Source organism: Halichoerus grypus, chromosome 9 (assembly GCF_964656455.1).
Source record: "Halichoerus grypus chromosome 9, mHalGry1.hap1.1, whole genome shotgun sequence".
Classification (NCBI taxonomy): domain Eukaryota; kingdom Metazoa; phylum Chordata; class Mammalia; order Carnivora; family Phocidae; genus Halichoerus; species Halichoerus grypus.
The window spans coordinates 114037590-114059427 of NC_135720.1; the positions used below are offsets into that span (position 1 = coordinate 114037590).

General features: G+C 59.0%; 2 protein-coding genes across 5 annotated transcripts; one reads left to right on the top strand and one right to left on the bottom strand.

Annotated features, from left to right (window-relative positions):
- The first annotated feature begins 992 nt into the window (after nucleotides 1–992).
- On the top strand, nucleotides 993–8728 carry SMIM29 (small integral membrane protein 29). Of its 3 annotated transcripts, XR_013441288.1 has the most exons (6): nucleotides 993–1136; nucleotides 2203–2386; nucleotides 2569–2594; nucleotides 2927–3032; nucleotides 3226–3845; nucleotides 8535–8728. XR_013441288.1 is itself a non-coding variant. In XM_036115824.2 (5 exons), the coding sequence occupies exons 2-5, from the start codon at nucleotides 2276–2278 to the stop codon at nucleotides 3289–3291; spliced, it is 309 nt and encodes a 102-aa protein (XP_035971717.1). In that variant the 5' UTR covers nucleotides 993–1136; nucleotides 2203–2275; the 3' UTR covers nucleotides 3292–4202. The 3 variants fall into 3 exon arrangements, 2 of the variants coding, with proteins under 2 accessions (XP_035971717.1, XP_035971726.1); XM_036115824.2 differs by lacking the exon at nucleotides 8535–8728 and having other exon boundaries at nucleotides 3226–4202; XM_036115833.2 differs by lacking the exons at nucleotides 993–1136; nucleotides 8535–8728 and adding an exon at nucleotides 1244–1414 and having other exon boundaries at nucleotides 3226–4202.
- Nucleotides 5008–13114, bottom strand: HMGA1 (high mobility group AT-hook 1). 2 transcript variants are annotated; one of them, XM_036115810.2, is made up of 6 exons: nucleotides 12956–13114; nucleotides 12605–12712; nucleotides 9096–9241; nucleotides 7215–7298; nucleotides 6525–6575; nucleotides 5008–5200 (listed from the first exon to the last, which is right to left on the bottom strand). In XM_036115810.2, the coding sequence occupies exons 3-6, from the start codon at nucleotides 9195–9197 to the stop codon at nucleotides 5147–5149; spliced, it is 291 nt and encodes a 96-aa protein (XP_035971703.1). In that variant the 5' UTR covers nucleotides 9198–9241; nucleotides 12605–12712; nucleotides 12956–13114; the 3' UTR covers nucleotides 5008–5146. The 2 variants fall into 2 exon arrangements, with proteins under 2 accessions (XP_035971703.1, XP_035971696.1); XM_036115803.2 differs by having other exon boundaries at nucleotides 9063–9241; nucleotides 12956–13113.
- Between the last annotated feature and the right edge of the window lie 8724 nt (nucleotides 13115–21838).

Sequence of the window (21838 nt, forward strand, 5' to 3'; positions counted from 1 at the left end):
GCCTGGTTCAGCTCCCACAACTTTTATGTTCTTGGGTGGCTTCCATCACTTGCCAGTCTGGAGTTTTCCTAACCGTGTGTGATTTGGAGGGAGAGGTGGCAAGATCTGGGTACAAAGCTACACACACGTATTCGAGGTAACTGTAGATTCACATGCAGTTGTAAGAAATAACAGACATCCCTTGCACGCTTTGCCTAGCTTCTCGCAATGCTAACTTTTGCACAACTATAGCAGAATATCACAACCAGGATGCTGACATTGGTAAAATCCATCGATCCATCTTCAGTGTGTGCCGCTGTAATGACGAGACCACGAAAGCTTTCGAATTTACCTACTTCTCAAGTTGCTTGTGGCCCAGGGGGACTGCACCCCGCCGCACCATCTGTGCCCCTGGGAACCGGACGGAGGTTAGCGGGGGCTTTAACAGGGCGTGGTGTGTGCCAGACTCCTTATCCACGTCATCGCTTAATCCTCACAAGAGCCTGTTTCAGACCGAGGCGCAGAGAAGGGTGGAGGGTAAGTGGGTCCCAGGCCCCATGGCTGAGCAGAGGCGAACCCAGGCCTGCCTACTCTAGCTACCCTCAGAGCATAGCCCAGAGGGCCGCTTGGGCCCTAGGAGGCTTGGAAGGCTCCGCAAACACTAATGAAGTCCTTGGGGGCCCCAGGCAGGGTCCCGGTGGCGGGGAGAGCAGCCAGGGGCCGCACGCCCGGACTAAACTTCGGGGCGTGGCTTGGCCCTACACCTGGGCTCCACCCCGGAGCACGAGGAAGCCCGACGCCCCGCCGCAGCCCTCGGCTGGGGTCCGCCCCGGGGGACGCCGGGAAGCCGCCCCGGCCCCGCCCCGCCCCTCCCCGCGCGCTCTCCTCCCCCCGCTGCGCAGCGCTCGCCTGCCCCCTGCTGCCGCGGGGTGGACCCTGCAACCTGGGCCCTCCCCGCCTCCGCACGGCGCACCCCCCACCTCCGGATTGGCGGCTCCAGAAGTCTCCGGGCCGTCCGCCTTCCGCCACCGGATTGGCTGCGTCCCGGGACTGAGGCCCCGCCCATTTCCCCGGGTCCTTTGATCACGCGCCTGCCGGCGCTTCCGGGGCCTGGGAGCCAAGCGAGGGCGTTCCTGTCCGGGCTGCAGCGGCGGGAGGTAAGGCATGATCGGGTTGGATGGGCTACACAGCGCCGGTACGGGTCCACGTCTTGGGGTGCCGGGATTCCAGGATGCCCGGGCCCTCTGCGCAGCCCCCAGACCTCCCTCCCCCGGCCTGAGCTGCCCAGCGCCGTGGGAACTACCTCCCACTCGCCGATGCTGCTCCGCATCCTAGGAGGGGCCCGACACCCGCCCCACCTCGGCAGGTCCCCTCGACCATGGGACGGTGTGCATGCGACTGGGCAAGCTCGGTGCTTCCGCGGACACCGGGACAGGTAGTTCATACCTTGCCCTCCAGTGGAGACCCAAGCGAAGCGGGGTCGGGGACCTTGGGGTCTGCGTACAGGAGCCCATCGACAATCTTGCATCCGTCGATGGGAGCTGACCCTCTCACCTCCGCCTGTCAGCCCAGGCTAAGAGGGGAGGGACATGGGCGGAGCCCCGGGTGCGGACCAGAGGGAGGTGACATCACCTCGCAGATACAATCCAGCCCTGCCCACTTGTGTCCACCCTGGCACGAGACCAATGGGGGAGAGGCTGTCCCGGCTCTGTCTGCAGTAACACCAGGGACAAGGAGGGCCCAGGGAAGGCCTATAGCCTCAAGTGTGGGGATTGGACCAGGACTGAGGCACGCTCCTTCAGATGCTCCTACATCACCCCTGGGCCCCACAGTGCAGGACCCTCATATTTTTGTCAGATCTCCCCCTTTTGCTCCGCTGGATAGGTGCTGGTGGCCCAGTGTCCTAAGAGGTGGGAATAGGAGCTGGGAACGTGTAGCTAAGCTTTTCCCAGTTGAGATGTGCAAATGTTTGGCCAGCACCTGAGCTGGGCCCCACCCTGATTTGGGGATAGGAGCCGGGCAGGACTCGGGGCCTCCCCTTGGTGCCCTCTACACCCAGATTTCCCTGGAGTCACTGGAGGGTTAAACCTGGCACATTGACCTGGAGGATCCCTCGTCCCAGGGCCTGACCTAAGTTTCGATACACCACCAGCTCTTGGGGAGGGATCCAGAGCTTGGACGTCACCCTGGGTGAAATAGATAACCTCCCTTTCTCCTCCCCAGGGAGCCCAGTGGAGGCGCCCTCCCGAAGCACTACTGCCCATGCTGACCCCCCGGCCCGGCGGCCGCCGATGTCATGAGTAACACCACAGTGCCCAACGCCCCTCAGGCCAACAGCGACTCCATGGTGGGCTATGTGCTCGGGCCTTTCTTCCTCATCACCCTGGTCGGGGTGGTGGTGGCTGTGGTAAGGAGCCCCCACGTACACACATACGCACCCGCACCTCTGCTGGGGCAGGGCGGGGGTGGGGGGGGTCCAGCCTGCACAGGCTCAGCTGTCCTGCTGTGAGGGGTGAAGGGGGTAGAGGTGGGTCTCCTGTGGGCCATCCTGGGCTCAGCAGCCTCCACAGCGCCGTGTCTCTGTTACAGGTAATGTATGTCCAGAAGAAAAAGCGGTGAGTGTCCCTGTCCCCAGCGTTACCTCCCCTGCATTCGGCTTACCTTTCTTCCCATAGGATCAGGTTCTCCACATCCACGGTTGAGATGCCCCTCGGCTTTCCTTATACAAGCCTGAAATTCTCTACACCCCACTGTTAGGTTTTCCTGCCCAAACTGGGCTTACCCACCAAAGAGGGGCCCCATCTAGAACTGGGCACGGATTCTCAGAATCCTAGTGTGCCCCCAGAGGCGCCTGCTGGAAGTGCCCCTGCCTTGGAGAGTAGAGACAGGGCAGTCAGGTGTTGGGAGTGGGCAGCCCCTGGGCTGAGCGCCCTCCCCTGCTCCCCAGGGCCGACCGGCTTCGTCATCACCTGCTGCCCATGTACAGCTACGACCCCGCTGAGGAGCTGCATGAGGCTGAGCAGGAGCTGCTCTCTGATGTGGGAGACCCCAAGGTGAGCGCTCTGGGGGCAGGGAGACTCAGAGGGCAGTCTGCTGCTGTCTTCTCATCCGTCCTCCCCCTGAAACCGAGCCCGGTTCTGCCCTCAGCCCTCCCCATTTGGGCCAGGGCTAGTGGGGTGCCCCCCCGGGGGTGCTGCGGCCTCTGCCCTGGACCCCAGCCCTGTGGCACCGTTTCCTCCCCCACAGGTGGTACACGGCTGGCAGAGTGGCTACCAGCACAAGCGGATGCCCCTGCTGGATGTCAAGACCTGACCTGATCCCCTGCCCTGCTCTCCAGAACCATGGGGTCTTGGGAGTGCCCGGGGCCTGCGGCTTCCTTCCCCACTTGCACTCACCCAGCTCCCCCTGCTGGGAACTGGGTCTCCTCTCCTCCCATCCAGCCCCGGCAGCTCGCTCCCCCCGCCAGGCCTTCAGTCTTTGGTGGGCTGAGCCTCCCACCGGCTCCCCCGGGCTAATGAAAAGTTTTTCCTGCCCAGTTGGGTGGTTGGAGACATTTTCCTGGGCACCACCTTTCTCTTGAGCCCTCCCCAACCTGGCTTTGGATTTGTTTCCATGGTGACAGGGCCTAATGTATAGTATTCAGTATATATATTTTGTAAATAAACTGTTTTGTGGCTAGGGTGTGGTTGCTTTTTTCAAGAGAGGCTTAAGTTACCTTCCCTGGAGCTAATGCTTTTCCTCCCCCCTCCCCCAGCCTGAAGAGCTGGACAGAGCCCACAGGAGAGCCACCCCCACCAACTAGGTCCTTGGCTTCCACCCTTACCTACCCCAGGGACCCACCATAGAAGGACTCCGGTCCAGAAAAGGTATTTTTTTTATTCAAGTAACTGCAAATAGGAAACCAGATGGGGGGGGCCCCAGGCTGGGACAAATAATGGCTCCCTCCTCCCCGGCAGAACAGGGGGGAGAAGGTGGCCCTACACCCTCGACGGTCAATACAGGCCCCCCCCCCACTCTGCTGCAGCATCCTAGGGGCAGGGCCCCACCTTCCCTGGGACTGGGGTGGTCGGTAACCCAGCCTGCTCTGCCCCGGGCCCCTTCCCCGAAGAGCCTCTCGGAGGGGAACGTGGGCAGAACAGGAGGCGGCAATGAGGATGAACATTTGGCGCTGGTCGCAGCAGCAATGACGGATGTCTAAGAATGGAAACATTGAACGAAAACAACGCAACTGTCCAGAGGTAGTTTGTGAACAGAGGAAAAGATGGAACCAGAACCTTGGGGGGTGGGGAGGAGCAGAAGGGTGGGAGTGGGCAAGGCTAGCTCCTTGTTATTAGTGCCCCATGTGAGGAAAGGGGAAACTGAGGCCTAGGGTGGAAGCGGATGGGGTTGGGCAGGGGCTCCAGCCCACCTGAGGAGGCCGCCGCAGGGAACCTGGGCCTCCTGGACCTCACCTGGAGAAAGGGGGACTGCATTTCCCTCACGGCAATAGATTCGGGGGGGGGGGAGGGGAGGTGGGCTGGAGCCCATTCAGAGTAGGGGGCTCAGACCCCTCCTGCCTTCCTTCCTGTGCCCAAAGGGGGCTGTCCGACCTAGAGCAAGGACCAGGCAAGGGAGGAGGGAAGGAAAGTGGGTGTGAGCCGCACCTCGTGAGACACAGGCCGCTTGGGGGGCCTCCTGGGGCCGAGCGCCGCCCCCCCGTGGCCATGCCTGCTGTTGCCAGTGCTGTGGAGTGGGGCAGATCAGAATGAGACGGGGCGCGGGCCCCTTTTAAGGCCAGGGGAGCCCTCCCAGGCCCCTTAGTGGGAAGCCAGAGAGAAGAATGGGGAAGCAGAAGGGACCCCCCCAAACCAAGAGCCCAGTCAGCAGCGTCCCCACCACAGAGCATGGGGACGCAGAAGGGGCAGGGTGCGGCGAGGTGGGCAGTCGGCTTTGTCTGGAAGGGCTAGTGTGCGTGTGGGTGAGGGCTCGCTGGAAACCAAGGGAAACTGCTCCCCACTCGGGCCTTGGGGCCCCGCAGCGGCTGGTGTGCTGTGTAGTGTGGTGGTGAGGGCGCAGGTGGGTGGCGGCGGTGCGTGGGCCTGGGGGGGGCGGGGGGAGCGGAGCGGCGCTGTCCAGTCCCAGAGGGAAACTGCTCCTCGGCGGCGAAGGAGCGGGCGGCGCGGCGCGGTCACTGCTCCTCCTCGGAGGACTCCTGCGAGATGCCCTCTTCTTCCTCCTTCTCCTGTGAGGTGGGCAGGCCAGTCAGCACGGGGGGGCGGGGGGGGGGCCGGCCAGGATGGCCCCCAGCACTCCCCGGGCTCCCTGGCTCTCCAGAAGGGGGATGAGTCAGGGCTGAGTGTGTGAGTGACTCAGCAAACCTCCACGGCCCAGTTTCATTCATAAAAAAGGAAGAATTTAAAGGGAGGGAAAAAAACCCCACACACATGCTGCTCTCGCCCAGAGGCAGGCCCCCTCGGCCCCAGGACCTGTGGGAGGGCGGGGGGGACCCGCAGAGCTCGGAGCCTCACCGGATTGGGGCAAGTGAGGAAGTCACTGGCTTTCTGTAGAGGGGGAAGGGAGAGGTGGCCGGGAAGGGGCAGCTGCAGGGTGCAGTGCAGGGGGACCAGGTGGCCTTGGCCCGCAGGGGCAGCGCAGGCGCTGTGGAACGAGGCCAGGGCGGAGAGGAAGGGGACGTGTGTGCCGCCGGGGCTCACTCACTGGGCGGGAATGTCAGCACACCACACGGGCCTGCGGCCCCCGTGCCAGGCACAAACTCCAAAACAACTCGCTTCCTGTTACTCACTCCTGGGGCCCTGCCAGCATCCCCTAACCCCCCTCCTCACCCTGGTGGTGGCTCAGCTCGAGGAATGAAGGCCTCAGGGAGTTCAGGGAACAGGTTGGGGGATAGAAAAGGGCCAGGAGAAACAAGGCTAGGGTGGCCTTTAACTTCAGCGTAGGCCCTAGAGGCAGCCTCCTGACTCAGCCCACCTTCCTCCGTTACCAGCTATTTGGGGGCTCAGAAACGGATGATGGGTCCCAGGTGAGGACGTGCCTCCGTGTGGGATCACCTCTCAACTCCTACATGGCACTACCCACACTGCTCAGGGCTGAGCTCCTTTGCTGCCTCTTCCTCCCTACCCAAGATCATGGTGAGGACAGACCTCACCCTCTGCTCATGGAGCCTTCTTTCCTCATTTCTATTATGGGGGTGGGGGACGGAGACCAGATGGCCTCCAAGTCCCCCTAGAAGTTGAGTGTTCTAGGAGCAGAGGAAAGAGAAGGAGCCCCACCCTCCGCTAGGGCAGGGCAGGGATCGAGTCTGGTTTGTACCTGGGACCCCTTACTTCTCATGGACACAGCCCTTTAAAAGCCCTGGGCTGGGTGCCAGGACACTGGGCCACACGCAGATCCCTTTCCCTCTCTAGACCTGGGGAGGGTGATGATGTCGCACTATTCCTGGCTCAGGTCAGACAGCCATCCTTCCCCGCTGAGCACACAGGACTCGGCATCACCCATTCTGAAACGCCCTCCCCAGCAAACCACGCCGCCGCCGCCCCTTCACCTACCAGTTTTTTGGGTCTGCCCCTTGGTTTCCTCCCTGGAGTTGTGGTAGTTTTCTAGATGGCCAGAGAAAAGATCCACTAAGTCAAAAATGTCCCTGGGACAGTCTTCACCCAATGACCAGTGCCCCAGTGGGGAGGGGCAGACCTACCTACCTCTGCTCAGGGCAGCCTGGGACTCTCACCCCAGCAGGCCCACCCGACTCCAGCTGGTGATGACTGGCCAGCCACACTGCACCCCCCCCACATACACACACGCCCCCCACTCCCTCCTCCACCCATGACTCAGAGGATATGAGTCGTGTCTCAGAAAAAAATAAAATAAAAAACAAAACAAGCTCTCTGAGAGGCTGCTGTCACTGGGAATCCGGCCTTCCCTGCTCATCCCCATTCCCTCGGGATCCAGGGGGACCCCGGAATGGAACATTCTCAGCGCAGGGACTGGTGGAACAGCCCCCCTTCCCTCTTCCCGATTCGCCCTTCTCTAGGCAAGGAGAGCCGCAGGACTGCTAACTTGATTTCCCCATAAGTGAGGTTTCAGTCCTCACCCTGCCTTCCCCAATTAGCCAAGACCCACTGCCACCCATGCCAGGGAAGAGGGGGCGGGGGACAGAATCAGGACAGGCCAGTGCCCTCCCAGACCTGCCCCCAGCTGTGGCCATGGGCCGAGGGGCCATCCCCATCCTGTGTCCTCACCCGGGTCTTGGCAGCACCCTTGTTTTTGCTTCCCTTTGGTCGGCCCCGAGGTCTCTTAGGTGTTGGCACTTCGCTGGGTTCCTTCTGCAAAGATAGATGGGGTAATCAGGGACCCACAAATGCCACCTGTCCCACCCCTTTCAAAAGACACAGCTCTCTCCCCGACCCCAGCAAGACTGAGTCAGCAAGCCAGCACTCCGACCCAGAAATCCACAGGAGCCATGGCAGGCAAGCTCTCGTGATTCAAGTTCTCACTCTGACCATCTTTTGCAAAGCCCCTCCCACACTTCCCTGTGACAACAAGAGGACAAGAAACCAGAAAAGGGAAAGGTGGCACGGGGGCAGAAAGACCCTGTTGGGCAGCTCGGCAACCGCTGGGCTCTAAGCTCTTGGATAAGACATGGGATGCTTGGGCCTCGGTTTCCTCAACTGTAAACGGTGACAAGACTTAGCTCACAGGCTATCAGGAGGCTAAATGAAGGGTGTGGAAGTGTCCAGCACTGGGCCAAGACACTTGCCTACTCTCTGTGGGGGATGCCAAAGGGGGGAAAGGATACCCCCCCACACTAGAGGGAGGCCTCCAGCCTCTACCTGCAAAACTAGACTCCCTCCAGGCCACCATGCCTCCCAGAGAAGGAATTACGCCTGGATGTCGGAAACCGAGATCTCTGCCGTGGTTGCCGCTGAAATTTTAATAAGCCTGACAGAATAAAAAGCTGCTGCATAATGAATAGAAGCTGGGCAGTAAAGGCATGTCAGCTACGGTTTCGGGGTGGCTGCCCAAGGGCTGTTTAGAACCATGGTCTGGTAACCCAACACCCCCTTCTCGGACACCCCTCTGTGGACCCCAGCTAACAGGCACGAGGGAGAGGCCGAGGGAACCAGACTAAGAGAATGACTTCCCTCCACACAGTGTGGGCTCTGGAAGAGGCAGCTGAAGCCCACCACTCAGACTCCTCATGGCTCATGTCTCCCCGAAGTCAGTACAGACCACATGCTCCATCCTACAGATGGGGAAGCCCGAGGCCCACCATGCCAAGAGCAAGGACTGACCTCAATTCCTGTCCTCTTCCCCGGGAAAGGGAAGTAAGCTGGGCCTCACCAGCCGCCGCCCCTCTGAGAGAATCCAAGATCTCCACCGCATGATAGGTGACCCCCACAGCCTGACTGGCCATGTTCCCTAGCGTGCCCCATGCCCCAGAGTGCCAGCTAACCTAACCCCATGGGACCACAGCGGGGGATGGCACCAGGGTTCGAGGATCACTCTCTCGCCAACTTCCCCACATTTTTAAGCTCTCGGGCTTCCATTTCCTTTTACAGAGCCGGAGCGGAGCCTGGCCCAGGGCCACACGAAGTGAGGCCCCCGGACAGGTGCTGGCCCAGGAGCTTTCTGTTATGGGCCTGGGATGAGGAAATCCAGAAACTGACAGTTAAGTATTTAGAAATGTTTATGGTTAATGGACAGAGTAGTATGTGCAACGAGTCTAAGGATTAGAAACCGGAACTTATATGTATACGCGACTCATCTTTACCACGTTTTTATAAAGGCACGGGTCCATAACAGCCTAGAAGTAAAGGGTGGGTAGTTACCAGGGTGTGAGCCCCGGCCGTGTGACCACGAGGTCACTTCTGGCTTGGATGGTCTGGCATGGGCTCAGGGCTTCCAGCCCCCCGCTTCTCTCCTGGGGTCTCAGGAGCTGACCAGGGTCGGCATGTGCTGCGTGTTTGGGGGACACACACACATACACAGCAACGATTCTGCAGCCCTCTGCTCATTTTCACTTGCTGAGACACCTGGCACCTCCCTAACCCAAAGGGGTAAACCGAGGCAAAGGTTCGGACACCCACCTGACTCCCTACCAGCGCCGTCCCGGGACTCACCGGAGGCTGCTTGCGCGGCCTGCCCCGCCCCCGCTTCTCAGTGCCGTCCTTTTCCTGCTTGGAGGCCAAGGGCTGGCTGGACTTCGAGCTCGACTCGCTCATCTTCCCTTCTCTCTGGAGCAGGTGGAGGAGCGATGGCTGGGATGCTGGGAAGCAGGAGAAGTTGTTTTAAATGCAAGAACTTGCTTCGTCCACCTCCTACCCTCTTCACCATTCCCACCGTCAAGGGGCACTGTGGGACCCTGCCTGCTCCTGGGGATACTTGGGATTCCTGCCCTGCTGAGGATCGGGGGATGGAGCAGGGTCTGCCCGGGCCCAGCATGCTGCTAAAGGGTGGGGCTGGGCCGTTGGCCCTAATCAGCTCCTTATCTCCTGCTCAGAAGGGTGCTTTGTTGTTCTGCAACCCCCACAGGGCCCAGGCCCAAGAGGCAGAGCCAGCTCAGATGTGCTTCTGTGGGTGAGGCCACCTGGACAAAGGTATAGATGGGGGGGCCTCTCACTGCCCCAGGGCCCCTCTCACTGCCTCGGGGTCCCTCTCTCTAGTCAGCTGCCCTTTCCCTTAAGAGAAAACCCAGCCTGAGCAGCTCACAGGCAACAAGGGAGGAAAGGTTAGCAGAGGGAATAAGCCCTGGACATCCGGCCGCCATGGGCACCAGCCCGCGGCCCACCTGGCCAACAGTGATGCCTATCCGCCATGGCCCAAGCCTCATGCCCAAACGCTACAGGGCCAACCTTGACACTCCACACCAATGACCTGGCCCGGGCTGGTGCCCACCCCACCAGTTAGCTCTCCTCTCCGCTCTCTCCCTGGGGTAGAGCTTTGGGGATTCAAGGCTGGGAATAGTTTTGGGAAGGGCGAAGATGGCTGAAATTGTAGTGGAGGGAGGAAAACAAACCCAAAGGTGAAAGGTGGGTCTCCCCTTTCCCCTACCCCACCCACCACCTGGGGTCAAATGAGATCTTCCCCTTTAGTGCCTGCTTTCAGGAGGGACAGAATTTCTCCACTGAAATCCTTCTAACAGATGCTAGCTGCCCTCCCCCACCTGGCAGGGCTGGTCCTCAAAGCTTCTTGGTTCTTTTCTAGCATCTTCCCTCTTCTTAGAGGCTGTTTTGGGTTTATTCAGCCCCGCTAATTTTGAGTTTACCTAAAACCTCCCACTGCAAGGAGCACCTGGCACCTCATATTTGGGAGCCTCTTCCAGAAGCTTAAAAGACAGTGAGAGTCTTCTCCCCACCCAGTCCAATCCCCCTTTGTCTTCCCAGTTGCAGAGCCACAAGACCTGAGAGACCCAGGGCTCCACACCTCCCTGGTAACCAATCCCTGGTTGCTCTTGGGAAAGGCTGGGCCCAAGCGGCTTCACTTCTACAAGACCTTCAATCTGTAAAATGGGGGTAAGGCTAAGACATCTACCTCAACCACCTTTCCACACTGATGCCAAGGATCAAACCAGTTCATAGTGAAAATATGTCCACAACAGGAAGTCCTCACTCCAATCAAAATGAGAACTAGAACGTTCGAAAATGACTTTTCTTTCCCCTTTTCAGATTTTCAGACAATTTCCAATTTTAACTCAGCGAGAGGAAAAAAAAGTTTGTTTTTTGTTTTTTTTGCAAACTTGTGACTTTTGGAGGGCTCGAGGCCCCCAGCCTCAAGCATCAAGATTCTCCAGACGGCGAGACTTTGTCTGGTAACGATTCTATTTTACAGTATTTCAGACTTGAAGACCCTTTTGAACAAGGTGGTTGGTGATTTACCCTGCCCCGTCATTAGTGGCTCGGCCTGCTCTGTAATTACAGGCAGTGATTAGAATCTTCTATTACACCACAGGTTCCCGTTCAAACTAAACATCAAAATTAATCAGCCGAAATGAGTGCTGACCTCACATGAGGTCTGCTGAAGGCCCCCTCACAGAGGGGGTTCCAGTTGGGCCAAGCTAGCCCCTAATCCGAGAGAGCCTGGGCCCAGCATGCCTGGGAATCCTGGTGGGTCTCCGGGAAAGTTCTTGCATCATCTGGAGCTTCCCCCCACCTCTTACTACTGGGAATCCTTTAATTCACTCTCCGACCCCCCTTTCATCCAGGCCTCCAGGAACGGAGTGAAGGCCTGAGGCCCTCTCTGGTGAGACCAACAAATGCTTGTCTCTTCCACCTGTTTCTGAGTATCAGAGGCCTGGCTAGGCGAAGCCATGTTTAGGGCCCGACCTGAATCCTTCAGTTTGTAATAAGCCCTTCTGGGCCTCAAGCTTGTCCCCTCCGTACACCGTGCATGCAATGTGTATTCCTCAAATGCTCGTCCACGAGAACGACCCTAGGAAATCATCATGGTGCTTCCTTGTTTTCCGGAAAAAAAGTAGCCCAGAGAGGCCTGATAATTTGCCCAAGGTCACACAGCAAGTTGGTGAGCAGGATAGCATAAATTACTGGCGACTCCTCTAGCCCGCCACTTTCCTTAACCGCCGGGAGCCTGGTTAAGTGCCTGTCGCCCCCTGCTTCAGACCGGCCCCAGGGTGACTCTGCAAGTGTTTGCGCCGGGCCGTTGCAGGGCGGCCGGCGGGACTAGGGGCCAGAGCGCGCGGGGGGAGGGGCACGGGCTGCTCTTGCAGGCGCGGGAAACTGGTGCACCCCGACCGCATGCACCGCCACGCGGGTGCACCCGGCCCCACTTCCTGCCAGAGGGGGCACCCAAGCCCGCCTTGGGGCAGGAAACCTGGCGCGCGCGGGCGCGGGGTAGAGGAAGAAAGCCACCTCCCTCCGCGCCCTCCCCGCAAAATAAAGCCCCAGAAAAAAAAAATTGAAACGGGGAGTCAAAGGGACTAGTTCCAACAGAGCCCTGCAAAGCAGAGAAACCTGTTTGTGGGGGCGGAGGGCAGGCCCGGCCCTGGGGGCTGAAGAGGCGCGGGCCGGGCCAGAGGTGGGGTCGGGGTGAAGCCCCAAACCCAGGCCCGCGATTCGGCCTCATCTGCGTAGGGGGGACACCAGGAAAAAGGCCGAGCGGGAACAGGGCCGAATTGTGGGGTTCCTGCCCATCCCCCTCACTTCTAGAACTTCCCCAGGCTGCGGGGGGCGCCGGCCCCCCACTCGCCAGCTGCGCCGCAGCCTGTTCCTCTCCCCGCCCACCCCCCACAGCCCGGGCCCCTGCTCGGGCTCGGGCTCCGGCGGGAGCGGCGGCCGCGCGAGGTGCACCGGGCTCTGCCGGGTGCACAACTCGCGCTCGCCGCAGCCGCGCGCCCCCTCCCCCACCGCGCGCCTTTCCCGGGTCCCCGCCCCCCCGCAGGGCGCCCGCGGCGCGGGGGAAGGGGTGCGGGCGCCCTTCCCGCGCCGCCGGGCCCCGCCACCCGCCCCCGCGCCGCGCGGCCCTCCCCCGCCGGCGGCTCGCGCAGCCCCGGCCTGGGAATAAAGCCGGAGGCGCGCGCTGCAGCCCTGGGCGGCTTGCAGGAGGGGCGGCGTGCAGGCGGGGGCGCGGGCGCCCCCCTCCGCCGCCGCCGCCGCGGGCCCCGGGGACGACTCACCGCGAGCTCGGCCGCCGGCCTGCGGTGCGCGCTCCGGGCTGCCGGGAGCGACGGTGCTGGGCGCTGAGGACCGGCCTGGCTCCGCCGCCGCTGGTAGCAAATGCGGATCTGAAACCAGGAGAGAGAGCAGAGGCGCTCAGAGACCGCCGCCGCCGCGTGCTCGCCGCCCAGGCCCCCGCGGGGTATTTATCTGTCACATCCAGGCGGGGGGACAAAAATATTCACCCTCCCCCGAAGGATGGCGAGGGGCAGGAAGCTAGGCACGGCCCGTGCGCGGCCTCAAGAAATAAATAATTTAATTAAATGATAGATATAAAAAAAAAGAAGCCACCGGAGGGGCCGCGAACTCACGCCTTCTTGGAGCCGCGCCAGCGCCAGAAATAGCCCGGGCTCGGAGTCCCAATTAGAGGAGCGCAGCCCCGGCTCAGGGGAGCTTAAAAAGAGCGACCCAGGGGCAGAGGGGACGGGCCCGCCCGCGCCAGCCGTGTCACTGTGGGGGGCGGGGCTATGCAAATGAGCCCGGGGATTTAAAAGGGCGGCCGCCCGCCAGCCGCCGCCGCCGCGCGGGTGGGTGCTGACTACGGGGAGGGGCGTGCGGTGCCGGGTGCCTGGGGGCGGGCGCGCGGGAGGCCTGGGCTGGGAACCCGAGGCGACGGCCCACTCCCCACTGTCCCGGGCTGGGAGACATGGGAAGGTGCACAGAGGGGGAGCACCGGGGAGCTTTTCGCGGAGGGTGGGGAGAGGAGGATATCCTTACAGCCTGCAACGGGGGGGGGGGTCCCCGGGAGAGTCACCTCTAGGGGCCTTCCGGGCGTATGGGCTTGACGCCCGCGGAGCGCGTTGGATGTGGGCGGGCGTTCATGCCTGCGGGGTCCGCGCGGGCGGGAGGGGGTGGAGAGAAAGGCGCCTGTGAGAATTCCGCGGCCTACCCGCCGCCCCCTGCGCCCAGCTAGGCGGCTCGGAGATTTCCCCTGGGCGGACAGGTGTCAGCATGTGCATTTCGGTGCCAACCTGCGTGTGGCTGACTGGTGAAATACAAGTCTTGTGAAATTCAAACGTGAAACTTGTGAAATCCAGAGTTTTCGCTTACTAATGGCCGCGAGTGAGCCGTAATCAAGGTGCAGCCTCCAAGCGAAACAAACGATTGGCTCGCTTGCAGGTAAACCTGAGGGTGGATTCATTCCTATAGGTGACCTGGATGGTGTCTTGGAGATGCCTTCCCACTTTGTGCCCTGGCCCTCTCCGCTGTGACTTTTAAGAAAAATAAGAAAGCGTGAGCCATTGGTCGCCTGGAAGCACTTTGAGGGCAGGGACTGGTCTACGCAAGCCATACCCGCCACGCCTGGCCCGCCCGGCGCCTGGCGCAACAAAGACTTGTTGCACGAATGAGAAGGAAGCCAAAGTGGAAAGATGGCGGGGAGGGCGGTGGGAGAAGAAAGGGGGCTGTCTAGAGCGGCGCGCCCTGCAGGCCGGGCCCGGGGCCTTTTCGGGCGCACCTCCCCGCCCCTGGTCCCTGAGGCGGCCTTCCACACCTCCCGTGATGCAGGGAAATGCAATGCGGCCCAGTGACACACGGCTGTGACTCATGTTTTTCTTTGCTCCCCTTCTTCCTCCCCGGTCGGCCGAAGCCCCGGCCCAGCCCCCTCCTCAAGGGGCGAGCCGCCGATGGAGGGGGACGCCAGGAAAACCCTGAGCCCGGAGTGGAGGCGGGGTGGGGGAACCGGAGGGGCCGGGCCTCCTACTTTCAGGAATGTTTCAGGAATGTTTCCGGTGGGGGTGGGGAGCAGAGCCGGGAGTGGGCCCAGCCCCCACCCGGGGCGGCGGGCTGGCGCTCCGGGCCGGGGGCAGCACGTGCTCGGCCGGGTGGGGGCGGGGGCGCCTGGGCGGGAAGGCGCTGGGGGCCCTCGGAGCGGGTTCAAAGAGGAGGGCGCGGGCCTGGGGCCGGCCGGGGCCGGGGCTCGGGGTGGGCCGGGAGGCCGCCCTCCGCGCGCTGGCTCCCCGCCCCGCGCCCAGGTGAAACGCAGTTCCTGCGAAGTGCCCAGGCTGCCCCTGGAGGGGAAAGGAAGTCACCGAAGGGCGGCCGGAGGGGAGAGGAGGGTGGAGGGGAACGCCAGGGAGAGGCTGGGGGAGGGGCGGCCTGCCCCTTTGTCTGGAGCCGGTGGGTGGGGGTGGGGCGGGGTGGAAGGCGCGCTGCTCCCTCCATCTTTGTGCCCTGCGTGCCGGGCGCGCGCTTAGTAGGCCGCGAGTTGAGTTGGCTGGAGGCATTGGGTTAGCTCGAGAACCTTTGCAGCGTTGAGTGGAAGAACGAGCCTTCAGTTCTTGCCCTACTCCCCTCAGGTCACGGTTCCCCGCCAGCAAGCCGGGCCCCCATGTCCGGCCCGGGGATAGCCCTCACAGAACCGCGCGCCCCTCGGACACAGCCCTCCCCGAGGCCGCCTGGGCTGCCGGGCCCGAGCTCCGGGGCTGACGGCCTGGGAGGCGTGGGAAGGGTCCTGGTAGGCCCCTTCCCAGGACGCAGCTTACCTGCGGCCGCTCTGCCTTGCACGCGTGGCTTGTGTCCTGTGGCCTTCCCAGAGGGAGGTGGGGAAGGGAGAGGGACTTCAGCCTCCAGGGGCTGTGGGAAAACTTGGCCAACTTTTTGGCCCACTTCTAACAAGCCGACTTGATCTTATTTTTCCTACTCTTATTTTTCCCCTCGTCCTGATTTTCTCACCGACTTGTTTTTTTACCTTGTACTAACGTGTATTTTTGTAAGCCACCTCAAACCCTCTCTGGAAGGAGGCAGGTATAAATACATTTGTGGGCAAATATGGTAGCTTGCTTCTCTTCAGGATTACCCACACCCTTGTAATCCACCTAACTACCCACTGACCTCCATGCTTTCTGGATTAGAGATGCCCTGAATTCCCTTCCTTTCCTTTCCTTCCTCCTTCATTAAGTATTAAGCAGCAGGGTGAGTGGTAGAGAGAAAAAAAGATAAATAAGATACAGTCTCTGCTCCAGCAAATTTCGTATTTAGAGGAATCAGAACCAGGAACACACCAGAGAAAGTGGAGGAGCAATCCAGGCGATGCCATGAGGCAGAATGCATTCATTCATTCATTCATTCAGTACTTATTGAGGGCCTACTGTGTACCAAGAACTGGTCCAAACTCTTAGGGTACAAGCAGTGAACAAAGTAAAGTTCCCTGGGCTCTTGAAACTTAAGACTAGGGGGTCAGGCCCTTAAACAGAGGCTCAGTCGGTGCTACAGAGGGAGAGAGGATGGGAGCTCAGGGTAGTCAGGGAAGTTAGTCTGCCGGAGGAGATGGGCCGGAGCAGGCCTTGAGCTGGCCTTGATGGCATTTGGATAAGTGGGAGCTATGGGGAGCATGCAGGAAAAATGAGCTATTCTAGGCCTGGGGCATCAACCTGGTTGGTCAAGGCCTGAGGAGTCCCAGGGGAATTGGTCACGTCAGAACTGGTCTTCCCCATATGAAATATTTTCTTATTGTCAGAGTTGGGTTATGCAGTTTCCACAAGGACAACCCAGTGAACTTGAGGAACCCAACAGGAATGGGGAGTTCCGATCAACTTTGTATTTCAGGACAGCTGAAGGTTAAGCTCATTTTCCCCTCAGCTGTTGCACTTCTTCCTGATGTTTGCTGGTTCTTCCCCAGCCTCGCTAAGTGGTGGGAGCCTGACAATCTCCCAGTCCAAGCTTGGAAATGCAGAGGTTGTAGTAGGTTGGGGTGTCCCTTAAGCCTTCCCTAGGGATTCATGTCTCAGTACATCTCTCCAGTCAGCATATTTACTTCTCAATTTACATTTTCTGAGTCAGCTACAGCTTTTAGAAGAGTCGAGAGAGAGACCACTGTGAATGGTTTCATGTAGTGTTTGGGTTAGTCGAGGTTTTCTGCGAGTCCCAGGGATGAGGTTTGATAATGTTCTATGTCCAGCCCAACATGAAAGGTAGATGGGAGGAGGTGGGAAGAAGAAGAACAAGAATAGTTTAGCCTATTGCCCAAACCAGGATATTTTTAAAGTAAACATTTACTGATGAAAAGTGTACATGCAGAAAATGTACAATCTTGTGTCAGCGCAATGCATTCTTTTTTAAAGATTTTATTTATTCATTTGAGACAGAGATACAGAGAGAGAGAGCATGAGCAGGGGAGAGGCAGAGGGCGAGGGAGAAGCAGGCTCCCCGCCGAGCCAGGAGCCAGGGGCCAGACGTGGGGCTGGATCCCAGGACCCTGGGATCATGACCTGAGCCGAAGGCAGATGCTTTACAATCTGAGCCACCCAGGCGCCCCAATGCATTTTTTTTTTTAAAGACTTTATTTGAGAGAGAGTGAGAGCAAGAGACATCACAGAGGGAGAGGGAAAAGCAGAGTCCTCGATGCAGGGCTCGATCCCAGGACCCGGAGATCATGACCCAAGCCAAAGGCAGACGCTTAACCGACTGAGCCACCTAGGTGCCCCCTCAATGCACCTTCATAGAGGGAACACCCTTGTGTCACCAGCACCCAGATCAAGAAACCATCTCCAGCCCCCCTTAGGTACTACCATACCCACTTCTAAGAGCTTCCTGTACTTTCCCCTTTTACATACATTGTATGGACGGAATCATAAGTGACATACTCCTGGGTTCGTTTCCTTTGCTCAACATTATGTCTGAGTTTCATCCATGTGGTGGCATGTGGCTGCAGAATGTTCCTTCTCCTTGCTGCACAGTTATGTTGTGTGAATGGGCCACAGTTTATGTATCTATTCTGCTGAAGGGCATTTGGATGGGCTCTGGTTTGGGGTTATTACAAATAGTACTGCTGTGAATGTTCCAGAATATGTCTTGGTGATTAGATGTGCAAATTTCTGCTGAGTACATGCCTAGGGAAGGAATTCTTGGATCATAGGATAGGTACGCCCGGCTATTACAGGCGAGCAGGACACTTACGAGTAAAAGGGGGTACTTAGCAGTAGTCGTGACCAGACAGTGGGCGTACACCTGGCCTGGCCCATCCTAACCGGGAACAACCCAGGGCCATATCAACCAGGATAGACCCACGCAACTCAAATATAGGGTCACCCTGGTGCACAGTGTTTGACCACTCTCTCGGAGAGTCACCCAGCTACTAGAGCATCTGGTCATCTGGCAGGGTCAGGTCTCCAGGCCTAGAATGGGAGGAGAGCCTCTTCTGCTTCCAACTTTCAAGGGAAAACCTCTCCAATGAATTGGAAGGCCCAGGAGGCAGGCACCCCAGTGCGCTGAGCCAGCTACCCACGCTGCATGGACTTTGTCAGCTTTCTTCTTCAGGGCTGAAACCCAGAAAAGCCCCGCTCCTCTCCAGCCTCAGAAAACCCCGAGGAAAAGGAGTTTATGAGCACATACTAAATGCATATGTGGGGCGCCTGGGTGGCTCAGATGGTTAAGCGTCTGCCTTCGGCTCAGGTCATGATCCCAGGGTCCTGGGATCGAGTCCCACATCAGGCTCTCTGCTCCTTGGGAGCCTGCTTCTCCCTCTGCTCTCTCTCTCTCTCTCTCTGTCTCTCATGAATAAATAAATAAAATCTTTAAAAAAAAAAAAAAATAAATGCATATGTGTTCTCAGATCCCTCAATACTCCTCCCAGGTCAGTAATGCTGTTGCCCCCATCATACAGGTGTCAAAACTGAGGCTCAGGGAGATGAAACAGCTTGGTATTCTGCTTTCTATTCCCAGGCTCGGTGGGCTTGCTGCTTTCTCCAAGCCTGGCCAGATGGATCCCTCCAGGCACCAAGAGAGGCACCAGGGATGTGGCCTTGAACTAGGTAGCTACATTCCTAGTCTTCAAGTGGTATACTTTGGGCTGGGTTGGGGGCAGACAAGTACATGGCAATATATTTCCAACAGTGCAGTACCTGCTGAAATGCGCCCCCCCTCCAATTCCCATTCCCTACACAGTTTTGGATGTGAATTAGGTCCCACCAAAGAAAGAGTGAAATTTGGAGGAAGCAAGGAGAGGGAAATATTGCTGTGTGGGCTGTGGGGACTCGGGTTTTTCTGTAGCACATACAATGTCCAGTTACCAGCTTTACTGGGGTCAAGAAGCAGGTATGGAGGCAGAGGGGCCTCCTGCCCCTGGGTCACAGCTCAGCTACTTGGGTGGGGCCTCTTCATTCCGTCCCCCCACCCCGATCCAAGCAGAGGGAGGCAGTTCATTTGTGTTGTTTCAGGAGGCCTAGCCTAGAGTCAGCTCCTCTGGCCCTTCCAACGGTTTTATAAGCACCTAATTCCTGGTATTAAATCTCTTTCCACCTAAAACATAAGGCATGTCCCACCTCTCTCTGCTCAAAATCCTTCAGGGGTTCCCATCTCACAGAGTAAAAAGGAAGTCCTCACAAAGGCCCACGAGGCCCTGCATTCTGCCCCACCCCCAACCTCATCACCTCCCTGCTGCTCTCCTTCAGCCACACCAGCCTCCTTGATATTCCCCACACCTGCACCTGCCAGGCAAGAGCTCACCTCAGGGCCTTTGCACTTGCCATTCCCTCTGCTTGACCTGCTCTTCCTGTAGATATTCTCAGGGCTCACCCTGTCACTGCCTTCAGGTCTCTGTTCAGTATTACTGTCCACACTATGTAAAATCGCACATTTGCCCTTGCAATCATTCATCTACTTTATCATGCTTCCCCCCATAACACTTAACAATTTCTTTTTTTTTTTTTTTAAAGATTTTATTTATTTATTTGACAGAGAGAGATACAGCGAGAGAGGGAACACAAGCAGGGGGAGTGGGAGAGGGAGAAGCAGGCTCCCTGCTGAGCCAGGAGCCCAGCGTGGGGCTCGATCCCAGGACCCCGGGATCATGACCTGAGCCGAAGGCAGACACTTAACCACCTGAGCCGCCCAGGCGCCCCAACATTTAACAATTTCTCACATACTATATGATTTTTCTACTTAACAATCATCAATAAAAATAGTATGTTTGTTTCCTGTCCAGTGCTCCCCATTGGTAGGCCAGAGGATTTGATGTGTTGTATTCACAGGGGTATCCCCAGGGTCTCACACAGTGTTCAAATCTAAAAAAAAGTGTTGAATGAAGAATGATTAACCAAAGTGATTTCTGTTCTCACAAAGGCCAAGCCACAGGGCATTGGGTTGGGGATAGGACATCGGTCCCCAAACCTCAAGGCAGAGAAAAGGGCAAGGAACCCAGCAGATCATCCTGGGATTGACAAGGTGGCCCAGCCCGAGATGGGGCTTCTGCACCTTCCAGAGACATCCGCTTTTTGTCTCACTGTGTTAAAATCACTGTACCATTGTTGTCATGTGATCTGCACAGACTCATTTCTAGGGGGCACTACCTCTAGATCTTTCGGTTTGCCAGCAATCAGGGGAAATGTGTTTTTTTCCCCCCTTGGTCTCAGGTTTAGTCAGCAGGAACTGGCAGCACTGGCAACCATGTTGGCCCTTTGGCTGGGGTGGACCGGCTGGGTGGCTTGCTGGTGGCTGGGCAGTGGTGGCAGCTCTCCAGAGCGTGCTGTGGTGAGTGTAAGATTTAAAGGAGCTACCTGACAACGTCCACGTGCAGCAGGCTCTGCATGTACAGGGCCCCAAACAGGAACGGCTGAAAGTGCACACACTTTAAAGCCCCATAGTCTGTGAAAGCCCCAACCGTGCGAGCCAGTGGAAGGAAGCGTTAGGGCAGCGACTGCGGGCCGGCCTGGGACCCTGTTCTCTGGGGCCTGAAGGGACCCTGTTCTCTGGGGGCTGGAGTGCGTTCTGGAGTCCCGCTTGAGGCCCCGGGCTGGGTTTCTCTCCAGGCCACATGCCCTCTGGGGTTGGATGTCCATGTCAGTTCATTAACCAGCTCTAGTACTTGGGGACCCAAGGCCTGTAGCTTTAGCCACCTGCTCTCACCTTCGTCACACTCTTTTGGGAACATGCCCCAAGGGTTCAGGAGACTCTCCTGTGGTCTTTAACTTGTTGTTTCTCTTGTCTCTATTCCTTGACTAAATGCTGGGGCTGTGGAAGGGGAATATGACCCCTGAAGCCTTCAAGAGTGACTACCCTCCACCGCTTGTTGTGGAGGCTCCCTCCTACCCGAGCTCTGGGCTTGCAGGGGTCCCAGCTGGGTCCTTCCGCCTCTGGCGGTGGAGTGCGGCTCCACTTGGCATATGTCCTGGGTCCCCCAGTGCTCTGTCCCCCCCAGACCACCCTGAACCTTTCTTAGGGCTGAGAGCATGGCTCTGGGGTCTCCATAGTGGGGATAGGCAGGAGGACGTGCTGCCCGCCTGATCCCAGCAGCACGTGGGATGCCTGGGCTGGGCTCACGGCCCCACAGGCGGGCCAGAGTCTGAGGAGAGAAAGGCGAGCAGGGTGGAGGTCGAAGGGCGGGGGGCCTGGGTTGAGGAGGAGGTGGGCTGGGGGTGAGGGGAGGAGCCAACACCAGGCCCGGGATTTGTCGGAATCCTCCAGGGCTTTGTTTTGTTCTTCTCCCCACCCGCGAGCCTCGCACCAGGGCCTAAGGGGGCCTTGGCGCTCAGCACAAGTTTGGTGAATGGATGGATGAATGAGAGCCAAAGGGGCTGGGGGAGGGGCGGAGGAAGTGGGTGGCTGGGGGAGGGGAGAGAAGCGGGCTGGGGGAGGGGAGGTAGCCACTGGCGGGAGGGCGGAGGAGGAGGGAGGCGGGCGGAGCAGGGCGAGCCTGCTGGTCTGGAATCTGGCTAGGAGATGGCGGCGGGGACGGACGGGCCTGGTCGGCTCCCCTCCCCGCCGGCTTAAACCTCGTTACTCCCTGCTCACCCAGCCTTCAGGCCTCTCTCCCACCCCATGAGGCCTGGGGGTCGTAGGTCCTCCTAGGCCCGGTCTTGACCGCGAATTGAGTGGCGCCCTTCTGAATTGTGTTCTGACGTTCTTTCTTACTTTCTAGGAACCCAGCCACTAGGGGGTCGGTGGTCCTCCGGGACTAGAATACCTGAATGGCCCTGGTGGGCAGTGTCAGTCTGAGGGTAAACCTAGGCTTGGACACCCCTTCCCCTTTCCCCACTCTGAGGTCTGGATGACAGGAAATACAGAGACTAGGATCTGGGCCACCTTAGAGAGTCTGGGGTGAGTCTCCAGGGGTAGAGGAGGGAGCCGGTGGGCAGAGAAATCCAAGGACTTGCCCCACTGGCAGCTGCCAGGGACTCCTGCGGGAAGCAATGGAGCTCGATGTGGGCAGTGCCAGGCAGGAGCTGCTGACAGCCAGGTTTCTGGGTCACCATCCAGGG

Coding starts and splice junctions, on each gene's coding strand:
- SMIM29 (XM_036115824.2), top strand. CDS start 2,276: ATGAGTAACACCACAGTGCCCAACGCCCCTCAGGCCAACAGCGACTCC. Junction 2,387..2,568: donor TCGGGGTGGTGGTGGCTGTG/GTAAGGAGCCCC, acceptor TCTCTGTTACAG/GTAATGTATGTCCAGAAGAA. Junction 2,595..2,926: donor TATGTCCAGAAGAAAAAGCG/GTGAGTGTCCCT, acceptor CCTGCTCCCCAG/GGCCGACCGGCTTCGTCATC.
- HMGA1 (XM_036115803.2), bottom strand. CDS start 9,197: ATGAGCGAGTCGAGCTCGAAGTCCAGCCAGCCCTTGGCCTCCAAGCAG. Junction 6,576..7,214: donor AGGGTGCTGCCAAGACCCGG/GTGAGGACACAG, acceptor CTGGCCATCTAG/AAAACTACCACAACTCCAGG. Junction 5,201..6,524: donor GGGGCAGACCCAAAAAACTG/GTAGGTGAAGGG, acceptor CCCACCTCACAG/GAGAAGGAGGAAGAAGAGGG.